A 22,009-nucleotide genomic window follows, 5' to 3' on the forward strand; every position below is an offset into this window, starting at 1 on the left:
TACCTATTTTTGAGGTCACCTTTCTGCTGCCTGTCACCATTGCTGATGCAGAGGCAATATGCCTGGTGGTCCCACCCAGGGCTGTGCTGGGGTCTGTTGGGCAGGGTCAACACATGCAGTGTGAGAGCTGGTTTGGAGACAGCTTGTGCTTGTGGAGCCATTTTAATGCTGAACTGCTTGTCTTGCCAGTCATTCCTCTGCTTCTAACATGGCAAGGACTGTGCGTGACTAAAGTATTTGCAGAGAAACTCACTTTATCATCTCTGGAGATCAGACTGAGCTCTAGGATGTCCCTAACATTACTGATTAATGTTTTTAAGGCTAGAAAAAACAGTTCAGTGTTGAGCAACGGGAGATATTAAACTATATATTATTTAGTTGTTAGTGAATTCTACACTGTGTTAGGATAATTTTAGTAAAATCATTACTTTGTAATACAAACTTGTGAAACATCTCACATGGTTTAACCCCCTCTACTTGAAATAGCTTATGTAAAATGCATAGGTTGAAGTCTTTGCTGCATTATGTTATATAAACCCCTCTGTTATACAAATCTCTTATGCAAAACCTACAAATGCATTTTTGGTAGATCAGTAAAAACTTCAAATAGAGCAGGGAATATCATTGTTGCCTCTGTGTATAAAGCTGTTTGTTTAGTTTGGAGGGTGAACAAGAGAGATTTCTTTGATTCCCTTTATGTGGTCCTTAATTGCTACCAGCAGGCTCCCTGTCACCAGTACTGGTGTTACCATCCCTGGCCATCTCTCAGCTCCTCAGGAGTCCAATTTCTGCATGCATTACCAATCAAGCTGCTGCTTCATGTTCTGGTAGCAACACCCAAGGGCCTGCAGACCTGCCGTGAAGGATTTTTTAAAGTCTATTTAAAAGTCCTGATTACAGAAATTCCATATTTTGTTGCAAATACTATTTTAGGGTATCAGAACTTTGCAAAAAGAAAGGAAAATCTCTGCAGAAAATGTGTTGAAGTATAAATTGCTTGATACATAATATAATATAATATTATATTATATTATATATATATATAAAAATATAATGAAATACAACAAGGGTAGAGTCTTGCATCTGGGGAAGAACAACCCCATGTACCAGTGTAAGCTGGGGGCTGACCTGCTGGAGAGCAGTGTAGGAGAAAGGGACCTGGGGGTCCTGGTGGACAGGAGGATGACCATGAGCCAGCAATGTGCCCTTGTGGCCAAGAAGGCCAATGGCATCCTGGGGTGCATTAGAAAGGGTGTGGTTAGTAGGTCAAGAGAGGTTCTCCTCCCCCTCTATTCTGCCTTGGTGAGGCCGCATCTGGAGTATTGTGTCCAGTTCTGGGCCCCTCAGTTCAAGAAGGACAGGGAACTGCTTGAAAGAGTCCAGCGCAGAGCCACAAAGATGATGAAGGGAGTGGAACATCTCCCTTATGAGGAAAGGCTGAGGGAGCTGGGTCTCTTTAGTTTGGAGGAGACTGAGGTGTGACCTCATCAATGTTTACAAATATGTTAAGGGTGAGTGTCAGGAGGATGGAGCCAGGCTTTTCTCAGTGATGTCCAATGACAGGACAAGGGGCAATGGGTGCAAACTGGAACATAGCAGGTTTCATGTGAGTATCAGGAAGAACTCCTTTACTGTGAGAGTGACAGAGCACTGGAGCAGGCTGCCTAGAGAGGCTGTGAAGTCTCCTTCACTGGAGACATTCAAAACCCACCTGGACACGTTCCTGTGTGATGTGCTCTGGGTGACCCTGCTCTGGCAGGGGGGTTGGACTAGATGATCTTTCGAGGTCCCTTCCAACCCCTAAGATTCTGTGTTTCTGTGATATCATGAGCTCAGTAAGGCTTTTGACAGCTATCTGAAGTGCCTTGGTATGTGAAGGGCCTTAAGACAAGTACAAAAAGTAATGGTTATCTGCAGCTTGTGGTCAAACTGGTGAGGCATTTCAAGTGGAGCTGCACAAGTCTGTCCTACACAAGTTTCTCTCAAATCTGTGGATGTAATATGAATTATGAACAAGAGATATCAAACCATGAGTGACAGACATGTTGAGAGGGAACAAGAGCATTTCAACTAATGGTTAAAAACTATGAAAACCTGTTGGAATTCAAAGTGCTGAAATAAAGTAAACATGGGTGCAAAGCACTAGAGAAGCTCAAGGTGGCTCCCTCGTTAATCTGCAGGAGGTATGGACTGATCCTGCCATGGTTCTTTAATTTATAGTCCCATAGCCTAGCTGCATTACAGCTCTGGTGCAGCCCACTCCTTCTAGGCTGCTCCTCTCATCCATGAAGTTCTGCCAGTTCCTCACATGCCTCAAGCATCTGTCCACACCATTATTTCCCCACAGGGCCATGGTGCAGCCCTGGGACAAGAGACCTGCCCCCAGCACAACAGCTCCTGGCACCCAGAGTATCCCACCTACCTGCCATGAGCTGGGTCACCTCCTGCAGCGTAAATTGGCTACATTTCTTTGGAAAGCTTGTATCAGACTAGTTTCTCCCCCAAAGGTATAATTAGGATCACTTATTTCTTACCCTACCCTTATTAAACTAATTAGCAATAGAGGGAAAATGCTCAAAAGCATGAAAAAACCTACACAGTGAGGATGCAGCTGACCTGAGATTCTAGTGTCTTCCCCCTGTGAACCACCCTGCTGCAACCCTTGACTTCCCAGAAACACGTCTAACAACTGGAGATGTTTCTTGTTGCAAGGCAGGCAAGGAGAAAATTGGTCCCACTTCTGACCTTTAAACCAGGTTTCATTTTACTTGTTCCTTGCCCATTCAGCCACACCTCTGCTGATTCAGATCAAGGACCAGAGAGAGTTCAGGAGGATTTTGTCCTGCCAGATGCAGGAGAGTGAAGAGTAGCTGGTACCGGATCTGATTCGGTGCCCTGCAGTCTGGCTTCTGGGTAAACCAGAGTTGTCTCTCCCATGTGGCTGCTGTGATCAGTGAAGAGCTGCCTACTGACAGTTCATCAACACTGCTCACTGGCTGTATCATTATGGCCCTGTCTACAAGTAATATAGGTGGTTCTGCACTTACCACATACCCTAACTGTAGTAGGACAGTTGGGTTGCTCTGTAAGAAGGCTGAAGAGCTGGCTGGGCTGTTGTGGCCACAGGCTAATGGTCAACCGTCCAGAGACTTGCTGGTGGCCAGCTACTAGTGGCAACCCTCAGAAACTGATCCTGCAGCTAGCACTGCTTAGTGTCCACAGCACCAGCATGGGCTGTGGACAGAGAGCACTCCCAGAAAGGTCACAGGGACTTGGTGGGGCAGGACTGAGGAATGTGGACAGTCTGGACAAGAATCTCATGAAATTCAACTACAGGTCCTGCCAAGTCCTGCACGTGGGATGGAAAAGCCCCAGGCACTAGTACATGCTGGGGAGTAGCCAGTTTGAAAGCAGCTCTGCAAAGAGAGTCCTGGGGATTCTGGTGGACAGCAAGGTGACCATGAGTGGGTAATGCACCCTTGCAGCAAAGCAATGAACCATCTCCTGAGCTGCGTTAGGAAAAGCATCAGCAGCAGGTCCAGGGAGGTGACCCTTCCCATCTACTTGACACTTATGTTGATTTTTGGCTTCCTCAGTATAAAATGGATCCTAACATGCTGTAGGTCAGTGCAGGCCACCAAGGTAGAACCCAGGTTACACAAGCAGAGGCCAACAGACCTAGGTCTGCTCAGTCTGGAGAAGACAAGGCTTTTGGGGGACATTTTCAGCTACCTATGTGAGGCTCACAGAGAAGCTGGAGTCATACTTTTCTTGGAGGTGCACAGAAGGAGGGTCAGAAGCAACTGTCACATGTTGCAGCAAGGCAAGTTTTGATTTCATAAAAAAAAAAAAAAAAAAAAGAGAGGCAACAGGTTCCGTTTACGTAAGAAAAAAACAAATTCTTAAGTGTCACAAAACCACAGCCCAATACATTTCATCACAGTGTCACATTACCAGCAAACGGAAGGTAGCTTTTCCCTCTATATTAATAAATTCCCCAAACCTCAATCCTATGCCAGAAGCTGAGCTGTAGGAGCACGAGTATGCAAGACACTTTTCATTCCCTTCAACAATACCATCTCCTCAGTGGCCCAGGGCCTCCAGCTTTTTGCTGCATTAGGTTTCTACTTGAATAAGGATAAAAAGATTCATCCAGTAGTTCTGTAGTTAGGTCACTTAAATTTAGATGGCTGTCATCCATAGATGAGCCTGTCTCCCTAGGTTCCCTTCACAGCCAGTGACGGGAATGGGTGTTCCCAGAGCACAACTCACCCTAAAGTAGTTAGCCACAAATAGCAACTGCCTTCCTGCATTGTTTAAACATTTCCCAGCAGGGTTACTCAACTTCAGCCTTCTGACCCAGGAAGGTTCAGCATGTCACATTCTCATGCCATCAATACTGCTGCAAAGCCAGATATGACACACCTAAGGACATCACAAACGAAAGTAAATCCAGTAAAAACAAATACACACTCTTACATTAAAAATAACATCTAAATAGAGTTAAAAGCAGTTAAATATAAAATAGTTAAACACTAATTAAAAATAGACTAAATCTCTGTACCATGATGTTAAAAAATAAAAAAAAAAAAAAAAAGGCACATTAGCCATTGCTTTGCCTTTAATTGAAAACATCTCCAAGCCACCCTGTCCCAGGCTGTGTGGTATCATCTCCCCTCTCAGGAGCTTAACACAGGAATTCTTCAGATAAACCTTTGGTGCACGAGCCAACACTCACTCCCACACTGAGAAACAACTCTCTGAATCCCTTTGAATTAATCTGCTGCTGAGAAATGCCAGGGTCTGCCTCCACAGCAATTATCTCAATTCTTGTACCAAACATTTTCATTTTAAAACTAAATTTCTGTCTTGATACACCTCCCATTAATGGACACCAGATTTACCTGACTCGTTCTCTTCCCCCTCTTCCTACTCTTTTTTTCAGGCTTTTCCTCGCGTGACAGATGATCAATAAGTCAGATTATTCCTTTGGTCACCTGTCTGTATATCCTCACTACCTTCAGATTATGCTCTTGCTTTCAGAGTGGTTGCACAGATGAAATGGACTGAACTCAGCAGATGTTTCAGGGGAGGGAAGAAGCACCAGCCCAGAGCACTGCAGGGCAACCCACAGTGCTCCATGGTGAAGTCAACACAAGAGACAAGATTTCAGGGCAGAACCATGCTCTGACAGGCTTTTTGTAGCATTTCTGGGAGATGAAAAACTAGGATGAGACTCACCTGAACAGGAGATTGCTAGGTGCCTCAACAGCAAGTGCAAAGGGAATCCAAGCCAAGAACCACGATTTTGGGGCATTTTTCAGGCTGCCACCTGTGCCCTGGAAATAGCAGGAGAGGCTGCAGTGCAGTGTGGCTTAGGTGCTGCCTCCTCGGTGGGAAGCGAGCAATGGGACACACAAGAGATACTGGGAAGAGCACTGACAAAAGCTGTAACAGGTTCTCCATCCCTAGCAGCCAGCCTGGAGACCCAAGCTTGCAGCAGCTCCCGAGCTCTCAATGCAGCTGGCAAGCTGCAGCCTTCTTGGCATGGCACCTGTGACAGACAGGGCCACTGTTCTGAAACATCATGTGGAAGTGTCATTCTCTCCCAGTAGTCTGAATACAGTTTTGGTGAGGAAAACACTTCCGAAGGCACATGAGACTCCGTCTCATGTTTAATCATACATGTATGATTAAACAGTAACTTCTGGATAGGGCTCCAGAAAACACTGGATATTTCTCTACCTGCCTGCCTCAACCACTGTGATGTAGACAAAGGAAACGTACACCCTTTACAACTCTCCCCCAGCAATAAAAGAATGGTAGCACAGGCCGTTTGGAGATTTCTAGTTTGTGAATCATCTTCAGTGGTATTTTGAAATTTTTTTTCTTCTTCTTAATGCCACTTCTGTATTAGCCAGATCTGTTCTACTTCCCTTTCCTGCCAGAGGTACTTCCCTCTGTTTCAACCTTGTTTAAACTCACTTGTAAAAGAGCTCCAAGCATGGGCTGCTGTGAATTTTTTGCAACTGTTTTTCCATGGGACCTATCAACAGTACAGGAAAAATCTACATATTTGAATCTTTCAAGGCAATGACATGGGATGAATTCTCCAGCTTAAAATGCAAGAAAGCTGATGAAAGAGTGATACAGCATTTCACCCTCACAAAATTTACAGTGGGGGAGAAGCAATGTCTGAATGGATGAGCAGTGACAGGGAGGTCTGCCATCCTGGGACTTTTTTCCTTACTGCTGAACTGCTATAATGGCTTTGATCCACACAGTCTGCTAGGCTGGCATTGCACCTTCACCTTAAGTTGTCACTGTACGAGATAACAATAGGGACCTGTTTGTGCTTGGGTGGATGCACAAGTGGATATTAGGCTTTCCTGTTTCACGTAACACCCACAGTTTCTGGGAAATGCTCTGAGTCAGCTGCTCTGGAACACTAGCAGCAGATAAAAAGCCCGTTTGTCTCCAGGAAGTGCAGCGAGGTGTGGAGACATTCTGCAGCAAACATGTCAGGTCTGTGATGTTTGTCTAATATTCTTATAAATAATTCACTGTATCAAAGTCTGTTTTCCATTAGCTGCTGGGACTGGGTTAGCATTGCTTCTCTCAGTTGCTGTTTGTGTGGTTTACCTTCTGTGACAGCATGTTTAGGCAACAGTCAAGGGCAGATAAATTGCCAGTCAAACAACTTAAGACAGAAAAATTGTAATGGATGTAACTGAAGAATGTTTCTCTTTGATTTTTCCTGTTGACCATAGCTATGGAAAAGCAATCTGGACTCAGGAAGTAGTGTAGGACTTCTTCTGTCACTGATTTATTTTTTATTTTTAATAGAAAAACCACCTTTTGTAGATGCCTTTCTCCATTGTCTAGTCAGGCAGCCCAAGTGACAAGCTTTGACTTGACAGCTGGGTTTTAGGCAAGCTAAAATTTGAGGAGATGAATTGGGCATAAGCCAGCTCACCTCACAAGCTAAACTGTGGCTTTATGTTAGCACTGCTGAGTGGTCATCCCTTCCAGAGCCTATGATACCGTGACCACATCTGCTAGCACAAATGCCTGCATCAGAATCAAAATGCTGCCACGGGTTTTAGTGATGGATCTGAAAACATTTTAACTGCACGTGTCACACACTGCTCTGGCCTGACGTTTGGTTGTAAATACTGCTCTTAGGTTGTTGGAATAAATACGGGAACATACTGAATGTTGACACAACTGGAGCTTCGGAGGCAACTGCGAGACCAGAGGGTCTGAGCTATGCAGGTAGGCACTAACTCACTTGTTCGTCTCCCCTTACAACTATACACGAGCTCATGCTTATAACAGATCCCAGTCTATGGATGTCAGTCATTGCTCTGCAACCAGATTTTTCCACAACCAACAAAGATCTTCTTTGTTGGGACTGGTGTTGGGAATAGAGCTGCCTTTGAGATGTACTAAGGAATATTCAAGACTATCACAGAGAATGCAAGGTCTGCTGAGTGCATCCAACTCCTGCCATCAAGCTTGCTTTTTTCTCTCTTCCTTAAGAGGGCTACCCTTATGACCTATGTTTCTGAATATTTCCCCGTTATAGTCCTGAATTAGAAGGAAGTAAATCTGGGACTAATACACGCAGAGGCTTAGATTTAAAACAAGATGACATGCCTTCTAGTCTCCACCCTAGAAAACTGCCCTCTGTATTTGAAAAAATATCTTTTATATAATTTGTGTATTGATTTCTAGGGCACTTACCCTTCAGCAACATCGGTCAATTATCGTTGCTTCTCTAAATGGATTCAGAATTATTCAAAACATCAGCTCAGTCGTAATGACTGTTAAAACAACTTGCTTCTGATTCTAAAAATGAAAGCAAAAGTAAAGTACGTTGTGTTGTAGGAGTTGCAGCCTCACAGAAGATTGCAGAAAACGATTTGAAGAACATGAGGAAATACCAAGCCATCATTAAAAAAGTTGGCAACAGCAAGTGTATTGATCCAGCTGTGATTGCTGGTATTATCTCTCGAGAGTCTCATGCTGGGGCAGTACTGGAGGATGGCTGGGGTGACCATGGAAATGCATTTGGTTTAATGCAGGTACAGTCAACCTTCTTATAAACACAAACCTCATCCTTCTTTTGAAGCAGAAAGAAGAGCACCAGGGGCCAAGCTAAAAGGCTACTTTCTAAGTCTTTCAGTCAACTCTTTGGCCAGAATAAAGCTGACACTGACCTGGCCGTCAGCTCACAGCACAGGGGATGGGCCCCCACGAGTGTCACAGCATGACCAGACTGCTTTTGCACTGTGAAACCAATGCTTACTTCCCAGTGATCTCTTGATGAAGAGACTAATTGTTCCTATCTCATACTTGAGACAATAAATCTTGTTTCAGAAAGCATTTTAGTTTTTTTAACTAAGCATGGAGGCTGCAGCTACAGTCAGGTTTATTACTGTTTATGCACCAGAGGGGCCTGGCTGGTGGGGGAACTTGCTTCATTATTCAAGCCTATATTCACACCTCACTTGTTTGCCAAGTTGTACACTTACCCATACAATCCCTAAACATTTGCTGCATGCATTGGAATCCATCTTTGTAACAGGTCCAACTCCCTCAGACTTGCACTTTACCACCTCATGGATAAGAGGTGAAAGAAAAGAACAAGAGAAGGATGAAGGTGATAGAGGACTTGAACTGGGGCAGAGATTCAAGGCAGGTCCCTAGAGGAAACAGGGAATTTCCAACCCTTGATGCAGCTTGGAGGAGAGGAACAGTCTTTGCATCTGTAAAAGCTTAAGCAGCAAGAAATGCTCTTTCTGCACCCTGTCACCTTTACGACAGCAGCTGTGTTGGGTTTTTAAGGCTGTGACAGACAAGGATGTAAGGCAGGCATTCCTCGTCAGTGCCCCAATAGTCTGCTAATCATTAATCTGCTGACTCTGCCTGCAACTTGAGCTCAGTTTGCTTCCTCTCTATACAATTATGAAAGCAGTAAGTAATAAGATTAAAGATTAAAATTAATACCACCAGCCTGTAAGCAATTAAAAGCTCTGGATAAATCCCAGGTTTCTGATGTGCTGATATCGCTGTTTCACTTTCAGGTTGACAAACGGTACCATAACATTGTTGGAGCATGGGACAGTGAAGAACACTTAGTGCAAGGTACAGAGATTTTATCTTACATGATAACGGAAGTCGCGAAGAAATTCCCAACATGGACTAAAGAACAGCAACTCAAAGGTAGAGTATTGTCATCTTCACAACTTTTCACACACATACAAGTAGAGCGCAATAACGCTGTAAAACCGAGCACCTCAGAAAACTAAACACATCCCAAACCCCTGCTAATTTTATTAAGGTGTGGAACAACATTCCTTGACACTCACTAAAAGGAACAGAGGAAGAAGATGTGGTTAGCTTTCTAGCAGGCAGTAAGAAAACTTGGCAAGTATTTTTCAGTTGCAAGGAATAAGGGTGGGTTTTCTCCACCTCTCCCCATTTCATTTGTTTTGTGTTTCTATACCCACCTACAAAAAGCTACTATCCTGGCAACCCCAAAGAAGGAACACTTTCATTTTCAGAATTTATGGTCCTCTCTGAAGGAAATATGGTTATATTCTTGAGCACTGATCACAGTTGAAGCTGACTGGATCCCTTCAGTCCAAGTACGATACAAATAGGTCATTAATGCAGGTAGAGATGAAGGAATACGCACAAAAGAAAACAGTCGCACAACTGACGATGCTACATTAACAACATACAGCAAGGGGAAAATGGTCACCCAGTCTTGATGTAAAGGAGGAAATGATGGTTTCTTCACAAAAATGAAACACAAAAGGAACACCTCAGTGGCAGAAATAGCTGGAAATGGTACTACAGTCCTGGTGAACAGAGAGATGGAACTAAAGCAATGCATTTAAGTTGCGATTGTTGTTTGCTTATTTACTGATGAAGTATCACCTCTGTTCACGTGTTTCTTTCACTCTCATTTCAGGTGGGATTTCAGCCTACAATGCAGGATATAACAACATCCAGAGCTACAACAGTGTGGATAATGGCACAACACACCGTGACTATTCCAATGATGTGGTTGCAAGAGCCCAGTTTTTTAAGAAACACGGATACTGAGATATCTGAGTGATTATTAGATTTGAGTCACAGATGTATACTTTGTTCTAATTTTAAAAACCCTGGATTTCTCCTCCAGAAAGATTAAGAGTGGGGCAGGGCAATGACACCAGAAACAAGTGCAAGCTTTCATTTCAACCAGGGCTAAAAGAAAAAAATCACATTAAAAGCTAACACTACTAATAATCCTAACTGCAACCTATCTTTTGCCATTTCTTTTTCATCTGGCTTCACAAGAATATTCAAGCAGTTTTCACCTGAGCTTGCAGTTTCTCAAGCAGCAGATAAACACTGAAAGAAAGTTATAACACTGCTTAATGAGATTTTATCTGCTTTAGATTTTATCTGTCAGTAAATCTGTCTAACAGTAGTACAAAATTTGCTAACTATTTGCAATTTTGGAATTGATTATCTGCAATAAATACTGCATATGTTTAACCTACCAGAAGAGTGTCTCACAGTATCATATCCTTTTAGAATAATTGCTCTTAACTTTGGTGAGAGTGGTTGTTTCTTGTGACAGGAGGGAAAATACTAAGCTATCCTTAACCTTTTTTTTTGCCCTTGATAGTCCTTCACTTTAGCCTTTTCAGTTGCAAACAATCTGTAAAACGCAATGCTTTACTCAACTTCTGTAATGAATACTTCTACTGAAGCAATATATTAGCTTCAGTGCAGGGTCTGGAGTAATAATATGCACATTCCATCATGCTTTTAAAATGGGATGTAGTTTATAAAAACTAATGCAAGTTCATGCACAATAAACAGATGCTTTTAATCCATCATGCAGTAATGCTTTTGGGGAGCCTTAGCTTCAGAGTTGTTGGGTTCATTCAGTCATTTCAAAACAAAAAGAAGAAAAGTGGTTTAGAGTGGTTAAAAAAACCTCCTCAAGCATATCACTAGGGACTAAAGGAGAAACAGAAAGACATGGGTGTTGTTTCTTTGTTTTAAATATGGTGCATTTTTTATAGCTAGCATTTTGTACCTGATGCTATTATTAAAATTGCATTAATTACTCACATTATGGTAATAATTACCAAATATGAAAGTGGGTGAACCTACAACAGAGCAATAGCACAGAATAGAAATTATTTCTTAAAACAGTACACTTCTACACTGCTATCACATATTGCACCAAAGATTTGGTTGAATATACTTCAAATGCTAAAGCAGGTAGACATGGCAAGTGGTTCCTACCCTAGAAGCAAGCTCAACATGAGCCAGCTGTGTGCCCAAGTAGCAAAGGCAGCTAAAGGTACCCTGGGCGGTAATGAACAGCACAGTTTGATTAAGGGATTACACGCCTCTACTAAGCACTTGTTAAACCACATCTAGAGCAGTGTCCAGTTTTGGGCCTCTTGACACAGGAAAGACCAATAGAATGACGTCAGTGAAGAGCCACCAAGGTAGTTTGGGCTGGAGCACTTGCCCCATGAGAAGGGAGAGCTTCAAGTGGACCTAACAGTAGCTCCACAGTATCTATCTGTGAGAGAACACTGAGCAGACAGAGCCAGGCTGGCTCTTGCTAGTGCAAGGTGGGAAGGAAAGTGACAACAAGTATAAGCTGAAAGAAGAGTTTTTCAGACTGGATACAACACCATGCTCCACATAAAACCTTTCCCCCTTAGGACAGCCAGGCAGCAGAGCAGGCTGTGAGAAAGGCTGAGCTGTTCCTGTCCTCAAGAGCCATCTGGACAAAGTCGTGAGCAACCTGGTATGACCTCAGTGCTAGCTTTGCCTTGAGCAGGAGGCTAGACTACAGACCTGCAAGGTACCTTTCAGTCTGAATTTTGCTATCATCTTAAATCAGCCTGTTTGTTCCCTGCACAAAAAGGCAGCATCTCTTACTTGTGCTTTATGGAGATTTTCAGGAAGCATTTACAGTGTCCCATTAATTAAAGGATGTGAACACACACTGTTCACACACGCAGTTGGTTCAGATTTTAAAACTGAGAGCAAACCTTCAGAGAACTTGAGAAGGTTTGGGATAGCAGATTGTGACCTTGAAGGAATACCATTTCAGAGACTCTCAAACTTACACATATATTAAAATTTTTTTTAAACCATTTCCTTTTCCATTAAAACAGCCAGCTTGCCAATTAAAGACAGGTATAAAGATCTCTTGTAGCTAAATCTTACTTGGAATTTACAGTTACTGTCTAAAGCATTTTCCCTTCCTTGTACCTGGGAAGCAGTTACCAGCTCTGCTGTAACTTAGGTAGTTTATCACACACTTTTTAAGCTGTGCATAGTATCAAGTAAGCTTATTTATTAATATGTTCTTTCCTGTTTACATTGCAGTACTTTTGAAGGTTGCAGCATTTGTATAGTGTAATGAATATAAGATCCATTTTTGTACACACACACGGCGCATGACAGAACTGGCAGTGCTCCCTCTGTTGGGACATTCATCAGGCTGCAGTGCCGTGGAAAGAAATCCTGACTGTGCTTGGCAGGGAGGAGTGATCCTGGATTTTGTGCTCTAGGCCACCAATCCTGGTACAAGTCTTACATTTGCTATCCTTCAGCAACAAGATCCATTTGCCGAATTTCCTGGGCTCTAGTACTTGTGCCATCTCTTTTAAGCATGCCCTGTACCTTGGATGCACTACACACATCCTTCAACAGGGCTGAAATTTCAGCTTGCACTAAGTACCTCCCTGTGGGAACATGATCAACACCCCCCAGAGACTGCAGTTACAACACACCACAGCACAAGACGCTATGCAGGTGCTGGAAGGAAGGAGGGAGGGACAAAAAGCAACATTCATTTATCTGCTTCACTTTTTCCTTGCTGTTCTATAGACTGATACCAGTACTTTCTGTGTCCTTCCCAACTGCAGCCTGTAGCTTCTTCAGAAATTAAGACTTTTCAGCACAATTTTGTGTCTGTCTTCAGTCTGTCCATAGAAACCATTACACTCTTCATTGCCACTACTACAACTTATCCTTCTTTTTCTTTTGCACAGTGTCTACAGCTCTTATGTCCCTCTACTGCTATGTCTATGCCTTTGAACTACTAGTGTTTACTCTTCTCTGCAAGCATGCAGAAAAGATAAACATTCGTTTTCAGCAACTGTATCCCTCTGGTCTTACCACAATATACAGTCATTAAGATTAACTCCTCTACAGAGTGCCTAGTGTGGGAGAGGCTCACAGTGTGTTGAACTGTGGCATTTATGCCTGCTGGAATGACAACTACTTTATCATTTGATACAGCAGCAGCTTCCAAACTTTGGCCACAATTCTTTAAACTGTAAATAAAAACATGCACTCAGTACTATTCAAGATCCTTCAGTAAAAGGTGTTATTTTATACGCTTGCAGCCCATAACTAACTTGCATCAAAGAGGTATGCTTCAGGGTCTCCAGATTTCTAACACTTGGATTTTAGAACAGGAAAAGCATCAACTTTCACATAGATCGCAGGTCTCAGATTATTATTATTGAACATTTACAATCAAAAAATAGGTATGAGATGACACGCTTCCTGAAAAAAAAATGATACAACCTACCAAGATGTGAATCGCTCTTTATTACTCCCAAATGGGGAGTTCAGGCACTTTTTAAAGCTTCAGAGAAGGCCAGATGACTATTTGTTAATGAACAAGCGTGAGATCTGGATCACCAAGGTAAGTCACCCTGCCTCAATCCACCAACGCTCTCAGTGGACAGCCAATTCTCATGTAACTGGTTAACCAGAGGGCTTTTCAATTCCAGTTCCTTCCTTTGCCCAGTAAAGGTGAAGTAATGCACCATCACTGTAAACATTTACTCTTAACTGGGAAATGTCCTCACCATTATTAGTTAGATCTCTTCTACTCACTTTTCACAGTTCTCTAATACCTGATGCAATAAACAAAGTTCTCTAATAGCCAGCCATAAACTGCACTAATCCAGCCATTCAAACATGAGGAAAGAAAGCATATCATTAATTTAATACTTCAGGCAAACATTACCAATACTGAATTTTGTATTTGTACACACGTGATCCTCCTTTAACCAGCAGTGTCACCTCTGTCACTCATACCAGACAGTTCAAGAACTAAGCTTACAATTTCACACGCAAACTCTCAGCTCAGGAGTTAAATTATTTATTTTATAAAACACAAATCCAACAAGCACACCTTACGACTTAATTTCTTTCTGCTCCACAGGTTTCAGGTGCCGTCTAATCACAAGCTCTCCCTTGCCGTTAAGAAAGGTGTCTGACATTTCCTCTTCTGTTGGCAATCCATAAGGTAGTTTCAGTGGCTGTATTCTACAGGGAAAAGAGACTGCTTAGTCAGCTCCTGTGACTACAAGAGAGTTACACTAAGTGTTCCAAAATAAAGAAATAGTTAACAAACCTCACAAGATGTTTAATAACTTTCAGTTTGGAATTCACGGAAGGGATATTTTTGTGCAGTCTTGGCTGATGTGCCTAGATGAAGGATAGAACAGCTTTTATAAATGCACCAAACCCCAAAACAATGAGCTTCTCACAGAATCAGTAAAAATATAACCCACATTTGCAAATCTAAAATGTAGAGAAACGTCATGCATCAAGAACATACATAAAAATACTAAATTAAAACTTGGCTAAATTCAATACCAGAAAAATGGCAAATACAGCTTTATTCCTACTACATTCTCAAGATATTGAAATTTCTTCCAACAGTTAAAAATATGATAAATGTAAATACAGGAGTTCAGGGGTAAGACTGGCTGCTCCAGTTAGATCTTGAACTGATCAAACACACTTTTTTTTCTCAGTAATATAACACCAACTAGATGAATCTTTGCACAACACGCAGTTGGCCTAAAAACTTTGGATAAACACATCTTTGACACTAACTCTTAAGAGTGTTGGATTTGGAAGCCTCTTCATAAGTGAGTCTTACTTGCCTACCTGCAATAGCTGAATAATATCACCCCCAGAGAAAACAGAGTTAAAAGTTTTTACAAATGTATTTTTATTATTTTAGCAGAATTCTCAAAGTAAAGTTCTCCTCAGGAATGCAGAGGAATACCATTGATTTTCAGAATTCCCACTAAAAGGGCGTTTGCCATTAACGTTCCTCTCAGCTCAATTACATTTATATCAGCTGTAAAGCAATCCAAGTTTTGTGACTGCAAAATTGAGGCACTTCGAAAAAAAACCATCACCTTAATTCTACCCTAGGTTTCTACATTTCTGATGTACACAGTAAGTATGAAGAACAACAATCATACTTTACTCAGTCCAAGATCACGTATTATCTTCTTTTCCCAATATGGGCGACCAATTACACTTTTAATTCTAGTAACAACGTGGACTTTGTGGGGCTGCTCAGGGTCACCTCCATACTTTTCATGATCTCCAGGCCGTGGCTGAAATACCTAGAATAAGAAGTTCACAAAAACAAGGTTTTCCCCTAAACATCTGAATTATTATTGCTATAGTTAACTCTCTAAACCACACTTCAGCCTCTGTAAAAATTCTTAAATGTTTAACTGCCTTTCCTTCCAGAAGGTCAAAGCACCAAGAAACCTGAAATTTAGCTTTTATAATATTAAAAATATTTTTATAATAGCTTGCTGTTGAATACATTAGCGCTCAAGTTTGGCCACACAAGTGCATAGAAATAAATGGACAACACCCTATAGCAGCATAGCACTTAATTCACATACATCTCCTTGAAGAACCTCTGTTTAGCCTCTGAGTGGTTGAAGGCTTTAAGAATTATTTTAAGGAAAAAAGTCAACTGGCACCAGATGGTATCTTGCAAAATGATAAGCTAGAAGTATAAAAATGTACAATGTAAGTCAAACTTCCCACACCTCTGGTTTTAATTATCTATTGAATAGAATATCTCAGCTGGAAGGGACCTACAATGATCATGTAATCCAACTGTCTGGCCAATTCAGAGCTGACCAAGTGAAAGCATGTTATTAAAGGCATAGTCCAAATGCCTCCTAAACACTGAAAGGCTTGGGGCACCATACAAGGAGCAGCTCAGGGAACCAGGGGTGTTTAGTTTGGAGAAGAGGAAGCTGAGGGGAGACCTCATTGCCCTCTACAACTACCTGACAGGAGGTTGTAGGGAGGTGGGTGTCTGCCTCTTCTTCCAAGTGAATAATGACAAGACCAGAGGAAATGGTCTAAAGTTGTGGCAGGGGCAGTTTAGATTGGACATTAGGAATAATTTATTTACTCAAAGAGTGGTCAGGCACTGGAACAGCCTGCCCAGGGAGGTGGTGGAGTCATCATGTATTGGATGTATTGAAGACACACGTAGATGAGGAACTTCAGGGAATGCTCTAGTGGCCAAGATCATGAGTTGTGTGTTGTGGGTTTTTTTTGGAGTGTGTTTGGGTTTGTTTTCTTTTTGTTGTTGTTTTGTTGGGGGTTTTTTTATGGTTGGACTAAGTGATCTCAGAGGTCCTTTCCAACCACGACTATTCTGTGAATCTGTGATCAACCACCTCTCTAGGAAGCCTCTTCCAGTGTTTGAACATCCTCTTGGTAAAGAAACACTTCCTAATGCCCAATCTAAATCTACCCTGGTGCAGCTCTGAACCATTCTCATGCATCCTGTCACTGGATACCTGGGAGAAGAGCACAGTACTTCCCCCTCCACTTCTCTCCTCAAGAAGCTACAGAGAGCAATGAGGTCACCCCTTAGCCTCCTCTTCGCCAAATTAGAGAAGCCCAAAGTCCTCAGCTACTCGTTACAGGACATTCCTTCCAGCCCATTCACCAGCTTTGCTGCCCTCCCCTGGACAAATTTAAGGACCTTTATTCACACCCTTCTCAGGGGGTGGGGTCCAGAATTGCCCACAGGATTTGAGACGAGGCTGCACCAACACTGGAACCAGCAAGATAATCACCTCTTTGGTCAGCTGGTTGTGCTGTGCTTGATACACTCTAGGATGGGATTTGCCCTCTTGCCTGCCAGGACACACTGCTGGCTCACATTAAGCCTGCTGCTGACCAGCATCCCCAGATTCCTTTCTGAAGGGTTGATCTCCAGTCACTCTCCTCCCATTTTATACTTGTCCCCAGCATTACTCCATCCAGGTGCAAAATCCAGCATTTGGACTTGTTAAGTTTAACACTGCAAATGATTGCCCCACGTTCCAAATCCACCTAGATCCTTTTGCAAAGCCTCTCAACCCTCGGAAGAGCCAACAGCAGCACTGCCTATTTTGTTCTCCTCAGCAACCTTGCTAATGGTGTATTCAATTCCTGCACCTAGATCACTGACAAAGCTGTTGGACAGAACTGGCCGTAGGACTGAGCGGTGAGGAGCAACTGCACGGGTGCCTGGCTCACAGTCCGACGCAGCCCCTCACCACAGCCCTTCCAGACCTGCCCTTCGGCCAGTTCTTCACTTGCATGCATCACGAACCCGCCCATCTCACAGTCTCTAGCAATCTGCCACACGGGACAAAGCAGAGGATTAAGCAGGCTAATAGTTTGTTTTTTTTTTTCCCAGTTTCTCAAATACTGAAGCCCATACCGAGTCTGGAATTCTCGACCTGGTGAAGAGGCAACGAGCCCACACCGCGGACACCATCCCCTCCATCCTCTTCCCCAGCACCTGTAACGAGAGAGCGCAACTTGTGCCCGCCCCTCTCCCCCCCACACACACACCTGCATCCCCGCCAGCAGATCGCGCTGCCGCCCAGGCCCCGGCCGGGGGAGCTCACCCCCCGAGCGCCTCACACCTCCCGTCCCGCAGGCCGCGGCCCGGCCCGGCCCGGCCCGACACCGCGCTCCGCCGGCTCCGGGGCCTGCCCCGCCGGCCGCGCTCTCCGCAGGCCCGCCCGGGCCCCGCAGGGCCGAGGCGAGGGAAGGGCCGCAGCAGCGCGGCGCCCAGCCCCTGCGGCGCCCAGCCCCTCCGCCACCCGCCCCTCTCTCCTTCCCCCGAGCCCGCTCCCCGCTCACGGCAGGGACCCGCCGCCGCCGCAGCAGGCGGAGCGCCTACAGCCCAGGGCGCAGCGCGGGCAGGCAGCAAGCCCGAACCTGCCCGAACCGAACCGCCGCCACCCCCGGGCCTCCACCTGCCAAGCTGCTGCCTGCCCCGGGCCCGCCCGGCCCGCCGCCGCCGCCGCCATCCCGCTGCGCGGCCCCGGCCCTGCAGCTCCGCGCCGGCGGAAGGACACGGCGCAGGCACAGCCCCTTCCCTCCTCCCCCGCCTCCGCCTCCTCCGCCTCCTCCTCCTTCTCCGCCTCCTCCTCCTCCCCCTCCGCGGCGGTTTCGGTCCCGGCCCCGCCGGTCGCGGCGCCCCATGTCGCGGGCGGGGGGCGATGGCACCGCCGCGCTGGAGCGGGCCGGGGCGGAGACCGTCAAGCGGGCGGTGGAGCTGGACCTGGCGTCTCGCTTCCAAGAGTCGCTGGTGTGCTACCAGGAGGGCATCGACCTCCTGCTGCAGGCGGTGAAAGGTACCGGGCGCGGCGGGGAGCGGCGGGGAGCGGCCGGCAGCCCCTTCCTCCGGCGCCGCCCCGTCGGGAAGCAGCTCCCCGGGGTCTGCGGAGAGACGAGGCGTGCGGGGCGGCAGGGGAGCGGGGCCCGGGCAGGGCTCGGCCTCCCCCCGCCTCCAGGAGAACCGGCCTGTTCTGCTTCTGACCCACAGCCACCCGAGACGAGCCAAAGAAGCAGCGGTACCGGCAGAAAATATCCGAGTACATGACCCGAGCGGAAGACATTAAGAAACACATCGAAAAAGAGAAACAGGGTAGGAGCTGCGGCCGTACCCCTTGGCACTTAAATACCTGTCGTTCCGTGGGCGCTTTGGGGGCAAGGTGGGACGCGGGACCTGGGTCGTGACCTCTGCTGAAAAGGAGGCTTCTTCTCTCTTCAGATGGCAAATACCACAAGCAAGTCAGGATAGAGGAAAACGCAACAGGTTTTGGCTACGAGAAGCTTTTCCAAGAGTACCTTACCGAGACGCTTTCCGAAGTTTGGGTGGAGGACCCGTACATTCGGCATGTTCATCAGGCAAGTAAATAACGCGGCATGACTGATACGGATCTAGCTGCTTAAAAAGTCCAAGTTGCTAATTAAATAAAATGTTCGCAGTTGTACAACTTCCTGCGGTTCTGCGAGATGCTGATTAAGGGGCCGTGCAAAGTGCAAACAATCCACCTCCTCACTTCCTACGATGAAGTAAGTGTTCTAGGTTTTGGTTTCTGTTTCCTTGTAGGAGACTTGCAAGTCATACCACATGTAAATACCTATCTATAAAATGCTTATTTTCAAGTATAGATTGGTTCTTACTTACCAGTACTCGTTCAACTGAGGCTCTGATGCCTTCAGCAGAAAACACAGATTAAGAGAAAAATTAAAATGGGATCGTAGAACATAAGTAATTTCTTTAATTCTGGTAACTCTAACAAGTTCTCGGTGAGCAGCATCTTAAATGGAAAATACACTTTGGTGAAACTTTTATTGTGGAAAATGTCATCAAAACCAAAGTATCTGTTGAGATAAGCTTTTTTTTTTTTTTTCTCTTCCAAAAGCTATATATAATTGTCATTTTAGAGGCTTTGATGAGCAAAAAAACTTCTGAAATTCTCACTGCATGTGCTTGGGCTTAAATAGTAAATTATATCTTGTTTCACGGGGCTGAGAATGAGCTTCTCCTCCACATCCCTTGGCAAGTGTACCTCAAGTCTGTCTGCTTTTTATCCTGCCTTTTGAATCTGCAGATCTGCCTTCACTCAGCTTACTTGCTTCTGGTTTAAGTTACTGCTAAAAAGGCTTTGTTGGTGACGTTAGGGAGAGGTGACCAGAAGTAGAATATATGTTTAAAAAAACATCGTGTTATTTTTACTTTTAACAGGGTAGTGGGAGGAGTCAGCAGATAAGCGGCTTGGAAGAAATACAACAGTCATTGAGGAATTATGGAGTAACACTGAATATTGCATTTTCATCTTCCATACATGATCGAGAAATTAGGTGGGTGATTTAAAAAAAAAGCAAACACCAATTATTTGAAGTCATACTACTTCTCCTTAACTTATCAGACTCTTTCTAATGACCACTGTGGTTAACAAAGTGGAAGGCAGTGGCCCACACTTGGTAAAATCAGCCCCCTCGTAGCTTCATTTCGTCATTATGTGAACGTAACAGTAGATGTCTCTTTAGACAGAACAGTGTCTTCCATGGCTCATACAGGAATTTGCTACACCAGGAAGTAATTTTCATTGAAACAAGGAGCTTGTGCATCATGTGGATCTAACTGGGTTTTTTGTTCAACATACAGTATTCAAATTTGTGAATTTTTAAAACAGATTCAACAATGGATGGATGATTAAGATTGGAAGGGGTCTTGACTATTTTAAGAAACCACAGGTAAGAATGCTTTGGCCTCTTCAATTAACTTAGACTGTGGAAGAGTTCATTCTGTGTTCACCGTGTCAATTCTGTTAATTTCTGCAGGGTCGTTTCAGCATTGGATACTGTGACTTTGACTTGCGACCTTGTCATGAAACAACAGTGGATGTCTTTCATAGTAAACATACAAAGAAAATGTGATCAGAGATGACTGCTTTTAATGAGTGTTTTTATAAGCATAAAAATCTAGGACTGGAAGATACTGCTTGAGTACAGCTGACCACCCTCAGAAGCAACTCTTCTAAGTACTTAGTCCAGCAAAGCTTTTATAATCTATAGGTTTAAGAATATTCTCTCCACTGTACTTCTCCCATAATCTTAATTAATACAATCCATATCTAAATTTGATATTGATTTCATAACAGATCCTCAGTGCTGTCTCTCAAAAGTCTCTTAAATGTAATTTCTATTTTTACTATTAATTTTGTCTTGAGTATTTTTTTTTAATTTATATCTGTAATTGACCACCTCACAAACATTTGAAGCTGGGCTGCCATGTGTCCTCTTTTATAAGCAGCCTTATTTATTTACTTTAATTCCTGTATTCTAGTAATGAATACTCTTCTGCTGTTAATACCTGATTTCAGAGACTTCACTAGTAACCCCAAATCTAACATTCCATTTTCCAAGCTCCTTGTCTATGAACATTGCAGTGTTCAGTACACAGACATTTTTGTGTTGCCTTATTTGTCTCTGCATAATGGATTTTGGGCTGGAAAGGATGCAAACAGCTGTGTTCTTTTCACTGTCACTCCTATGTGTTCGTTTGCTCTGTGATGTATGGTCATATTCCTCATTTCCATCCTTTGCATTAGGTGTGGAAAGGTTGTATGGTCCTCTCCCAGTCTTTTTCCCTGACTTTTAAGTTTAATGTCTTTCCAGCTAGTCATTCCAGTCTGAATGGCAGTAAGCTATTTTCCTGCTACTAAGATAGTCCCCTAAAAAATAATAATTGTTTTTTAAATTCTTCCAGAAGTTAGATATTCTGAAACTTTCTTGTTAATAATTATTTTAAGGAATATGCTAATTGGAAAAAAGACAAGTGTCTTCCTGTCCTTCCTTTATCTTGGAAATTGGAAGGTATCACCTGAGCTGCTACTTCTTTTTCTTCTTATACAAGAGTTCTTAATCATTGTCAGCAAAAATCTGGCAAAGCTTTTTATTCTGATAGGAAGAACAGGCAGTGGCCTCCTTTGTAGGCCCCCTGAAAATCTATTCAGCCTCAGGACTGACAGGTGCCTTACACTTCCTGCATCCTGTAATATGAGGTGGCTCCATATTGTAGTAGCATGTTCACTGCTAAAACTTTTTTCTTTCTCCTATGTTTATTTTTCCTGATGGCTGGAGTATTCTATTATCCTTTTTTTTTTTTTTTTTTAATTGCTTTATTATTCTTTCACATTTGGTCATCTAATGCTGCTCTTCTTTTCATCTTGCCTCTAAAAACTATTCTGCAGCTATCACGAAGAAAGAGAGCTCGTCTTTGCCTTGTTTCGTGGGTCACAATTTGCCAGTGCTTTCTTGATCC

General features: G+C 43.8%; 3 protein-coding genes across 5 annotated transcripts; 2 read left to right on the forward strand and 1 right to left on the reverse strand.

The window, feature by feature from the left end:
* The first annotated feature begins 6,426 nt into the window (after positions 1 to 6,426).
* LOC127379915 (lysozyme g-like) lies at positions 6,427 to 10,898 on the forward strand. Its single transcript, XM_051608182.1, has 5 exons — positions 6,427 to 6,525; positions 7,186 to 7,275; positions 7,891 to 8,087; positions 9,090 to 9,228; positions 9,983 to 10,898. The coding sequence occupies exons 1-5, from the start codon at positions 6,519 to 6,521 to the stop codon at positions 10,114 to 10,116; spliced, it is 567 nt and encodes a 188-aa protein (XP_051464142.1). The 5' UTR covers positions 6,427 to 6,518; the 3' UTR covers positions 10,117 to 10,898.
* Positions 10,899 to 14,196: 3,298 nt separating this feature from the next.
* On the reverse strand, positions 14,197 to 18,880 carry MRPL30 (mitochondrial ribosomal protein L30). 2 transcript variants are annotated; one of them, XM_051628159.1, is made up of 5 exons: positions 18,858 to 18,880; positions 17,603 to 17,683; positions 15,333 to 15,479; positions 14,468 to 14,541; positions 14,197 to 14,379 (listed from the first exon to the last, which is right to left on the reverse strand). In XM_051628159.1, the coding sequence occupies exons 2-5, from the start codon at positions 17,666 to 17,668 to the stop codon at positions 14,247 to 14,249; spliced, it is 420 nt and encodes a 139-aa protein (XP_051484119.1). In that variant the 5' UTR covers positions 17,669 to 17,683; positions 18,858 to 18,880; the 3' UTR covers positions 14,197 to 14,246. The 2 variants fall into 2 exon arrangements, with proteins under 2 accessions (XP_051484119.1, XP_051484110.1); XM_051628150.1 differs by lacking the exon at positions 18,858 to 18,880 and adding an exon at positions 18,147 to 18,257.
* On the forward strand, positions 18,326 to 20,903 carry MITD1 (microtubule interacting and trafficking domain containing 1). Of its 2 annotated transcripts, XM_051628125.1 has the most exons (7): positions 18,326 to 18,527; positions 18,719 to 18,820; positions 18,947 to 19,083; positions 19,165 to 19,251; positions 19,928 to 20,043; positions 20,379 to 20,439; positions 20,527 to 20,903. In XM_051628125.1, exons 1-7 carry the CDS (start codon positions 18,374 to 18,376, stop codon positions 20,620 to 20,622), a joined length of 753 nt encoding a protein of 250 aa, XP_051484085.1. In that variant the 5' UTR covers positions 18,326 to 18,373; the 3' UTR covers positions 20,623 to 20,903. The 2 variants fall into 2 exon arrangements, with proteins under 2 accessions (XP_051484085.1, XP_051484095.1); XM_051628135.1 differs by lacking the exons at positions 20,379 to 20,439; positions 20,527 to 20,903 and adding an exon at positions 20,263 to 20,371.
* Positions 20,904 to 22,009: the final 1,106 nt, after the last annotated feature.

The sequence above is a fragment of the Apus apus genome, chromosome 1, assembly GCF_020740795.1.
Source record: "Apus apus isolate bApuApu2 chromosome 1, bApuApu2.pri.cur, whole genome shotgun sequence".
Lineage (NCBI taxonomy): Eukaryota > Metazoa > Chordata > Aves > Apodiformes > Apodidae > Apus > Apus apus.